Source organism: Pteronotus mesoamericanus, unplaced genomic scaffold (assembly GCF_021234165.1).
Source record: "Pteronotus mesoamericanus isolate MK-2021 breed Mesoamerican mustached bat unplaced genomic scaffold, CSHL_Meso_final contig_169, whole genome shotgun sequence".
Classification (NCBI taxonomy): Eukaryota; Metazoa; Chordata; class Mammalia; order Chiroptera; family Mormoopidae; genus Pteronotus; species Pteronotus mesoamericanus.
The window spans coordinates 13,064,043-13,074,546 of NW_026555068.1; the positions used below are offsets into that span (position 1 = coordinate 13,064,043).

General features: G+C 47.0%; 1 protein-coding gene across 4 annotated transcripts in view; it reads right to left on the reverse strand.

Annotated features, from left to right (window-relative positions):
* The window catches only part of RBPMS (RNA binding protein, mRNA processing factor), a 162,350-nt gene extending 157,432 nt beyond the window's left edge, over nt 1–4,918 (reverse strand). For all 4 annotated transcript variants that reach the window (XM_054566077.1, XM_054566076.1, XM_054566075.1 and 1 more), the window contains exon 1: nt 4,331–4,918. In XM_054566077.1, coding sequence (XP_054422052.1) covers nt 4,331–4,396 — 66 coding nt within the window. In that variant the 5' untranslated portion in view covers nt 4,397–4,918. The remainder of the gene's footprint in view (nt 1–4,330) is intronic.
* Nucleotides 4,919–10,504: the final 5,586 nt, after the last annotated feature.

A 10,504-nucleotide genomic window follows, 5' to 3' on the forward strand; every position in this document is an offset into this window, starting at 1 on the left:
CTACAGATACTGCAAGGAAATTTAAAGAAATCTACGAAGCCAAACGATTTTGTTTTTGTTCACATGTTCATTTTTGGAAACTCAGAAAGCATAGAAAAGCATCAGAATAAAAATGATCTATGATCCACCAGACAATATTTAGTAATATTTGGTTTTATAGGTGTATTTTTGGAAAGAACTGGCATCACACGGTATAAAACTTTCAAATTTGCTCTTTTCATTTAATGCTATAATATTGAGGATTGTCCCCTCAATTAAAATATAAAAATGGAAGAGACAAAATCGGATTCTCCCATAAAGCCTTCAAAGGGAGCGTGGTGAACCCAACACCTGGATTCTAAGATTTCTGGCCTCCAGAATTGTAAGGGAAGACATTTCTGTTGCTTTAAGCCACCAAAATATTTCTTCTTCCCCATCCCAACATTGATCGCTCTTGTCCTCAAAGCAAAAATTAACATGAATGCCCCCCAAATATATAAAAGCATCTCCAAAAGGAACCACTACTCTATCCAAACTACCCAATAAACAAACACCACTGGAAACAAAGAAGACTGAGCATGACCACAAGGGTTTATCAGGGAAATTTTAAAACCAGTACTGGAAAAATAACAAAAGTGCATGCCATATTGGCAGTGGTTTTTGCAGCATCATTTCACTATGAAGTCACCACAGTTTCACCCAAAACACTGTCACCAAACCCTAGTCTATGATTAAAGTACAAGTTTATTGTATTAGATTTGAACTGGAGTAAGAGAGACTCCAGACTTGGTTAAACTGTATAAAACCATTATGTACTTAGGAAAAGTCATAAGGTAGATTAATCTTAATGCTCAATGAAAACCTGAGGTTGCCACATCAAATTGACATGGTACGCTTCCTCTGTGTCAATTGTAAGAAACAATTTTCTTAATGACCCCAATAGTTTCGCAAAATTACTAAGCACTTGACAAGAAGGAATGTGATATGAAGAGCTGTATTAATTTCTGAAGAACTGACTTCACTGCATGATTTCTGCCCAATATCTGCCAAACATCTTTTGGATCAATATTCCAACACCGCCAAATTTTTTGCTTGTTTTAAGTACAAGAAAATTCAGTCAAAGCAATCTCAGAGAAATTAACTCTAACACCAGTACCTCAACATAATAAAACTCCTTTTAAAAGTAACCTGTAATCAGCCAAAGATGGTTTCCTAAGAGAATACTCCCCAGTCCAAAATCAGAGGCAAATTCTAGGAATTAATTTATTAACTGTAAAATGATGTCAGAAATAATCTACTGCCCTATAGTAAGCCTTATAAATCTCAGATCCCAGTTAAGATTTTCACACCTGGTTTCTCTTCATAGGAACAACTTGCATAGGAATACATAATGTCTAGCGTACTAGAGGTCAGAAAGCCAGATGCAATTATCTCTTACATAGCTAGCTAGCTAGCCAAATCTTAAAATTCTTTTCTTCCTCAAAGTTTTAAATATTATCCAAAGCAGAAGTCTATGTCCTGCCCAAGTTCTCAAAAACTTCCAACCTTGAAACGCTAAAAAAAAATCCTCCTCAAGCCTAGACTGTTTAATCTATACAGTTGGAACCAAATAAGTGTTTCTGCATCAGTTATTTCACAATAAGCTTTAGAAGCTCTCAAGCAGGGATGAAATGTCCAGGAAGATAAAAGGACCTCATTTTAAAAATAGAAAGAAAAAAAAAAAAGCCTTTGGATTCTACAATGTGGCAGAGAAAAGCCTAAACTACCCTGATGATCTAGGAAATCCACTATTTTCTCTTAATGACGATTGAACTCTTTCCCCATCAGTTCAATCACTACCATAAACTACAACAAAACACATTTTTACTCTGTTGTCATTATGTGTAGATACATTTTGTTTGTATGTGCTGTTTACTGGAGTCCTCAGCCAAGACTTTTAAATGTGTTTAAGGACAAATTGCTGAGCGCTGGGTGGGCAGAAAAAGGATCCAGTGTGGTGGTTTTGTATAATGCTGGGCACATTAATGGGACACACTAAAAACCATATTTATTTTACTTGTGGCTCTCAGGGTTAGACAAAGGAGGTTAAAAGTTTTTCTGAATCGAAACATAAACCCAAAACAGGGAATTAAGGGCAAAATTACCTGGATCATTCAGATCAACTTACTTCTCGTGAATTTTTAACATTATAAACACTGGCTTCATGGTGTTTGCACACTTCACTTCTTATAGGACTTGGGTTCTGAAATCTTCCTAGCTGTCCTCTTATTTCTAAAATAACAAATACCTTGCTAAAACTACTGACACTTCTAAGAGCTACATGCCATTCCTACCCAAAAAGAAACGGTCAGGGCCACAGGACAGGCAAGAGGCAGTGACTGTGCTGGATCGCCTGGGATCCTACTTGGACACAATCTCACATGTTAAGGTGACCAGTGACAAGGGCAGACAACACCTCAGTACTGTCAGCAGGTAGGCTGAGAAAGGTCAAGCAGAAAAATATGACTTTTCTCTATTTAATTTTGTCAAGTTAAGTAGGCTATGGTTTTGGGACATTTAAACCTCTTTACTACCCACCAAAAGCAACAAAGCAAGAAAGAAGAAACTGTTGGTGTACCTGATTAACTTTTTCCATTTACAAGTTTTAATTGTGTTAACAGAGAAAGATGGTTTTATGCAATGTAGTCTCATCCTCAGAAGTAAACAGAATGCATATCTAATTGAATAGAAAGTTTCTGAAGCAATTACCTAGATACATCAGATGAATTAAATGTAGCAATTCTAAAAAAAGAAAGCTTGTCATTGTTTTTTTACATTTTATTTCAATGGTAGGGAAAAATAGCAAAGCAGCAGGTAAGGTTTAAGGGAAAAAAATGGAACTTGAAATTTGAATCTTCATCTCTTTGAAAGAGAAAATGTCAATACTATTTCTTTGCTTGTAGTTAAGAACAAGAATGTAAACAACACTCTTCAAAGTAAGTTTATAATCAAAGAGGCAATTTCCTCAGGTAGCTTGCTGCCATTCACCCACGGTACACTACCTTACGGCTGTATTAAGAGTCAAGTCTTAATTTTGCATGGTCTTAGGTCTCTCTTATCTTCCCTATTTAAATAGTTCCCATTTTACAATAATAGTTCCCATTTTACAACAGGACAACGTGCAGATGGCTTATATGTATTTATTGAATTCTCCCCCAAGTTTGGTTTCACTACCAGAATTTTAGTTTGCACATAACACAATATTTCGGTAATAATCTCAACATCCTAACTGCTTTAAAATCTGCTTATCCTTCTGTTAAATTTATATATCAGGATGCAATACCCATAAGAATGGTTGATAGGTCGCATCTAGATGTGTATTTTCTTGCCTCTCCAAACACTCTAAAGTTCCTTTAAGAATGTTTAAGAACTCAAGTAGGTGGGATCTTAAAAAGTAAGCGAAAATATTGTTTCTTGGACTCCAGGTAATGTACCTGCAGGAACAGAACCACTGAACAGGACACCACAAATACTCTAATGACAAAATTCTGAAACGCGTGTTCAGAAGTTCCCTCCTGCCCTCGCTGAATTTTGTTTCTATCCAAGGAACGCTGCGCAGCCGCAACATAGTTATCGTTATTTGGGACCCACCACGTGAAATTTGCGCTCAGAAAGAAGTCAAAGTCCTTCTAAAACAGCCTCGATGATCACTTGGTAAGTTGTAAAGTTTCAACTCTTTTTTTTTTTTTCTGTCCTCCCTGCTCCTCACGACCGCATCGCTCTAAATTTACAAAACCTAATCACCCAGGTTCGGGGTCTTTGACTCATCAGAGAAGAATGCGGCTCAGGAGTTATCTATTAATCCAAAATGCCTCAGCTGGAAAGATATTTCACCAAGAACTTCCAACGCTGCAAGGGAGGGGGCAGGGAACAGAAGGTATCTTTTAAGACCAACTTCCCCCGAGTTGTTCTTGAAGCCGCATCCCCAAACACACGACACAACTTACAGCGCCGGGCGCAGAGGTCAGTCCGGACCCTTCGGGTCCCAATAATCTGAGGTCACCCAGGAGTCAGTTCTCGATTCCGCTTTTAAAATCTCGGGCAAACAAAGCTGAGCATTATGCTTTACAAGTCTCCGAAAAGTCCTCAAAGTTACGCAATTTTAGGCACGCACCCACAAAAACACAAAAACACCCTCTTCCAGGATACACCCTCCCGGAGCGGCAGCGTTGGGGAAGTTCCCAGCCCCTGGACTGCGACGCCCCGGGACCCGGGACCCACGCCCCGCCAGCCTCTGCCCGCACTTTGGAGAAACCCGGCGCGCGGCCGGCGTCCCAGGTCGTACCCGCCACCGCACCGAGCCACTCCGTACCTCTTCCTCCTGAAGGTTGGCCTCGTTCGGGGCGTTCTCCTTCTCGGCTTTGACGCCGTTGTTCATCTTCCCGGTCCTTCCTCGCCGGGCAGGGCTGGGGCGCGGGGCTGGGCGAGGGCGAGCTCGCCCACTCTTCCCTTCCCCGGGCGCGGCGGGCTGGAGCCGGGCAGCGGCGGCTCGGGATCCCGGGCGCGGCGCGACCGCGGCGGCAGGCGACTCAGGAAGTGCGAGGGAGACTTCGGGCAGGGCGAGGCGCCGGCTGACTGGGGAGGGGACGGAGACAATCGGGACCCGGGCGGGAGACCTGGGGAATGAGGGCGGGCGCGAGGGGAGGAAGGAAGAAAGGATGGGGCGAGGACGCGCGTCCCAGCAGTGACCCCAGAGAGTTGGGGATGTGGTCGAGTAGGGGCTGGAGGCTGCAGCAGCCCGAGCCTAGCGGCTACTGGAGGGAGGGGCGAGGGGCGCCCAAAGAGGAGGAGGAGGAGGAGGAGGAAGAAGAGGAGGAGGTGAGGCGCGGCGGGGCGCGGGCAGCGGCTGGGGCGCTGGGACCCGAGAGCAGAGAAGTGCGCGCTCCAGGAAGGCTCTGGGAAGTCCGGGATCCGAGCAGCTCGCTTTCTCTCGCCTGCCTCCCTCCCCTCCCTCCTCCCCTCCCTCTCCTCCCCCTCCTCCTCCCTCCGCCCTCCCTGGACGGGGCAGCAGGCTGTCGCCGGGAGGGACCGGACGGGGACGGCGAAGCCCCCAGCCAAAGGAGGGGCTGCGCCGAGGGCGGCTGTCCCGTGGCCCGAAGGCGTGCGCCGGGGAGGGGCCGCGGGCCGCGGGGGATGCGGCCGACCCCCAGCCCGCCGCTTCGCGGTAGGTCGGAGAGTTAGGGCCCGGAACGGGAGGGAGGGCCGGGTCCGCCGGGTGACCTCAGGGTTGGTCGGCCCCTGGCGCCCCGGCGGCGGTGCGGGGCCCGAGTGGGCGAGCTGGTGTGGCGGTGCGCGCGAGTTGGCGCGGGGCTTCGGGGAGCCAGGCCCTGCCTGTACGACCACCGCGAAGTGCGATGTGCTGCTACTTTTGTTTGCTGGTTTCTCACGAGGGATTTGCACTTCTGTGCCCCAGCCTCAGCCTAGCCCTCCTTTTCAGTACCGGGTTAGACCCGTTTCTTCCCTTCCTAGTTGGCAGCTGGAAGTGACAGGATGCGAGAACTGGAGTGACATCCGGGGGCGGCCCGCGCCCGCGTTTCGAGGCGCAGCTTCAAGCCCACCTCCCACGCGGGGCCTCCGACCCCGCTGCAGCCCCCGCCCCCATCCGCCGCCTTGCTCCCCACGCGGCTCCCCGGGGTCGCTGTTCAGATTCCTCTCCCAGCTCTTCTCAGACTCTTGTTGAATCATCTCTTTACCTGCCTGTCTCTCTCTCCCTTGTGAGAGATCTTCCCTGGCAAACAGGACGCTTGCGCAGTTTATCTTTTTTAATTCCACGGCTTTTAAAATACGCTATCTGGTATATAGTAGTAGACACTCGACATGCATTTACGGAGTTAGGGAGGCATCCGCCCTGCAAGCCAAACTGGAGGCCACTGCAGGTCTCTTCAGAGGGTCGACGCAGAAAGGAAAGGGCTCGGGCCTCCTGGGAGGTCAGGGCGCGGGGCGGCTGTGGCACCGGCCTCGGAAGGGCCGCCTGCTTCCTCTTCTCACCTGTGAACCGGGGGTAGCTGTGTCCCTCTCCCGGGAGTTGGCTTTTGGAGGAGGTGATAGGGTGATAGAGCCTAGCACGTGGCACCCTTTCTTGCCCTTGCAGCTTACGTTTCCGATACATGGAAGCCAACATTATTAACGAAATTTCCATTTATTCCTGGGCCAGAGAGAGCTTTTCCAATACTGTATCGCTTAAGCTTTTTAACCGTGACTGCAACAAACACAGAATTTTAAAACTCCACGCAGCCATAGGTTTTGCTTCCCTCCCCCTTCCCAGGCATTCCCTCCCCCGGCGTGCTGGTCCTTTCTAGCACAGCAACAATCCCAATTTCTAATTATTTATTGTCTTGCTTCACTGTTTAGCTCTCCCCCCTCCCCCACCCCGATGAACATTCTTTAGGAAATGCCCGAAGTGTTGCTGGGAATGCGGTGAGGGAGGCGGTGGGAACTGAAGATAAGGCTTCCGCGTCGGGGAGTTGAAAGTGGTGTTGTAGCGACAAGATAACCCCAAACAACTCCACGGCAACGCAATCGCAGATCCTGGTGCAAACTGCGGAAAGCCAAATGTCTGCTTGAGGAGCTTGATGAAGAGAAAACCAGTAGTGCTTCTTGGATTTACATACTGGATTTTTCTTGGGGGCGCGGGGACTCTGAAGGTTTTGCTACAGATTTCATTGCTGTCACGCTGTCATTGCTCTCAATGGGAGAAGAAAGGTGTGTCCTGGATGAAAATAAACCCAGACTCGATTCAATTTGCGGTTGAAGTTCAGAGGAGGCAAAGGTTGCAATCACTCTGGAAACGTGGACAGCCGTTTCCACTTCAGCTCCTCACGGGTTGTGTGAGGAGCCACGAGGGGGCAATGTCTTCCCGAGCAATGGCTGAGTGGGGGTCTTGGGCCCCTGTGCGGGCCGATAGATGCCCGCACTTCACTCTCCCTGGCCTTTCTTGCCTTCTACTTAATATACTTCACAGAAAGCCATTGTCTTGCAGGAGCCCTGGCAAAGGCCCAAGAAAAATGACAGTTGATCTAGTCATTGATGGTTCCAGTCAGACTCCATTTATAAGTAGGTGGGACATGCGTGATTCCCAGCTGCGGGGAGAACCTCCCCTAACCCCACCCAGGGAGCTGTGGCTTAATTCCAAACATAGAACCTGATTCTTTTGTCTTGAAGCCAAGCCAGCATTTTGTCCCTTATTAAAAGTCAAAAATCTCTGGGATAAAAAACAAGAATAAGTTTCAGGAGAGGATCCTTGTTTGGCTTGTTCATTGTTGTGTTCCCAATACCTACACAGTGCCTAATGCATAGTAGGCTCTCAGTATTTATTTTTGAATGAATGAACACATTGTCTTACCAGTTTTGATTCTCAGGCTTGAATGGCGTTCGATCCTCCCACGAAGGGGCAGGAGGGCCTGCGTGCATGGACGCGTCTCCGCGCCGAGCGCTGCCGCAAGGGCACTGGGCAGATCCACGGCGGTGGCCTTCGTTATTTTGCAGAGGGGAAGCCCCAGAGAGAGAGCTTGTGCAGAAGGGGACACCCGATGAGATTTCAAGAAATAAAACATGAAACCGCGCCACTCAGCCAGTCAGCGGACACAGTAGGCAGTTGACGACAAAGCAGGGAGACCTGGAATGTATAGTCAACGGTGATAGTGAAGTTCAGAAAAGCGTATGGGGATGAGGTAATACGCCTGTAAAAGGGGAACTGCTGTTTTGTCCTTTCCATTAAGAATGGTTTAGACTTATTTGGAAGAACAATAGACTGGTGTTGCCAACAGAACTCAATGAAAATCTGTGTAAATTTGGCTATTTATCCAACCTTGTGAGCGCGCGGAAGGAGTTTGACTGTGTGTGAGGTGGTGGGGATGGGAGGAGAATGTACATTCCTTCAGGATATAAATGATCTTTATGACCTGTTTTGTTCCAAAAGTGATATCTCCTAAGTAGCAATAGTTTCCAGACACACTAAGAGTTACAAGACAACAAAGGGACTTTATATCCTAGAAAAATAGGGCTAATGACCAAGAAACATCTGCTTTCTGTTCCGTCTACCACCCTACCGCATTGCTTCTGGCCTACCAGGTTACATGCTGGATTGATAGGGGAAGATTGTGTGCACCTGTAGTTTTTATTACTCATCTCTGCTTCTCTGGCACTGTTCATTTTGAGGCATGCTTTAAGAAATCGAAACCTATAATTATGTCTTAAATGTTTCTCTCTGGGAATCACAGGCCTTAAGGCCTATTTTGAGGCACGGGCTTTGTGTCTATGTTAGCACTACAGCAGAAAGCTGCAGTATCTACCACATGTGTTGTGATTGTTAACCCTCCTGCTGGACCAAAAAAGGTTTTGGAGGCCCGGGTCTGTTTTATTGGGTTTTGTCATCCATGATACTTCTTTCTCCTTCACCCGACTCCCACCCATCTTGAGGCCATCACCATCTTCCCCTGATTTATTTATTACTTTTTAATTGTGGCTAAAAAAACACACACCACATAGTATTTACCATTTTAACCATTTTTAAGTGTACAGTTCAGTAGGATGAAGTATATTCACATTGTTATGCAACATCCTCCTGACCAGCACCTCCTAAATAGTTCTGAGATTCAATCACTTCCCTCCAGTTATTTGCGGAAGCCCACGCAGCCATGTGGCGAGGCCCACGTGGAAGAGAATTGCAGGCCCAGCTGAGCTCTCAGCGGACAGCCGGTACCAATTGCCGGCCTCGTCAGCGACTTATCTTGAAAGTGGATAATCCGACCCTAGTTTAGCTGCCTCACCTGATGCCACATGTGAGAGGGAGGAGCTGCCTTCACTGAGTCGTGCCCAAATTGCAAAGCTTAGCAAAAAAATGAGTGCTGTTGTGTTCAAACACTAAGCTCTAGGGTAGTTTGTTACACAGCAATAGATAACTGACACATAATGACAAACCCAAAAGTGAGGTCCAGCTGTCACAGAAACCCAAAACACGTGGCAGTGGCTTTGGGATCAGGTGGAGGATAGAAGCTGGAAGAACTTTGAGTCTTCTAGTGAAAGAGTATTATTAACGGACAGAGAGACCATTGTCACTACACGCTAGAGAGGGGCGCGCCATTTGCGTACTGGAAGAACAATGAGCTAAATTAGCCTGCTGTTACATGGAAGAGAGAAACGATATCTCATGAGCATGTGGATCTGGCTAAGGAGATATTTGGGTAGACTGTTGAAAGGGTTGAGTAGTTTCTTTCAGTTACTTGTGATATAGGACAAAAGAAGTCAGATGAGCTAAAAAAGAAAAAAAAGGAACTCTTCCATCGTCAATCAACATTTAACACAAAAAAGTCCAGGACTGCCTGGATTTGAAAGAAAACTATTTGTCTTTTCTAGCTTCTCCAGAGGACAAAACTCTTAAAACGAGAAATGGCCAAATGGCAAAGGTCAAATCCAAGGTGGTATCAGAAAAACATGGCCTTGCCCTGGCCAGTTGTGGCTCAGTAGGTTGGAACATGGTCCTATACACCAAAAGGCTGGGAGTTTGATTCCCGGTCAGGGCACATTACCTGGGTTGCGGGTTCGATCCCCATTTGGGGTACCTATGAGAGGCAGCCAATCAGTGTTTCTCTCTCACATCAATGTTTCTCTCCCTTCCTTTTTCTCTAAAATCAATAAACATATTAAAAAATATGGACTTAGGGAAGTTCAAGACGAGGGTGTAGCTAGAAGACCTTGTGGTAGGCAACCTCTATGATGGCCCCCAGTGGTCCCTTCCTCCTGGTACCCAAGCCCTTGTGCAACACGCCCCTTTCCACCCCGAGTATGAGCCAGACCTAACAACTTGTTTTGTTGGGTTTTCTTTTAATCCTCACCCGAAGATATGTTTATTGATTTTAGAGAGAGGGGAAGGGGGAAAGACAGAAACATCAGTTGGTTGCCTGTCATACACACCCCAACCAGGGACCCAACCTACAACCTACGTGTGTGCCCTGACCAGGAATTGAACCCACAGACTTTTGGTGTATGGGACAGTGCTCCAAACAACTGAGCCACTGGGCCAGGGCATGATGTGCTTCTAATAACTAGGGAAGGGCAAAAGTGGTGGATAGTGCTTCCAAGTTAGATTACAAAGAGAACATGGTCCTCATCCTACACACCCTCTCTTGCTTTCTCATTTGCACCCTATGATGGAAGCCAGCCAGCTACTATGAGGTGAGCCACCCTATGGAGAGGCCCATGTGGCAAGGAACAGTGGAGGCTTCCATTCAGGAGCCAGAAAGGAACCAGGGCTTTCAGTCCAGCAACCCACAAGGAACTGAATGCTGCCAACAACCCTGTGCATAAACTCGGAAGCAGATCTTCCCTAAATGCAGCCTGTTATGGACTGAATGTTTCAATCTCCCCCTAAGGTCATATTATGATGCTCCAACCCGCAATGTGATGGCATTAGGGTCTTTGCAAAGTAGTAAGGTTTAAATGTGGTCTTGAATGTAGAGCCCCCATGACAATATTATTGCCCTTATAA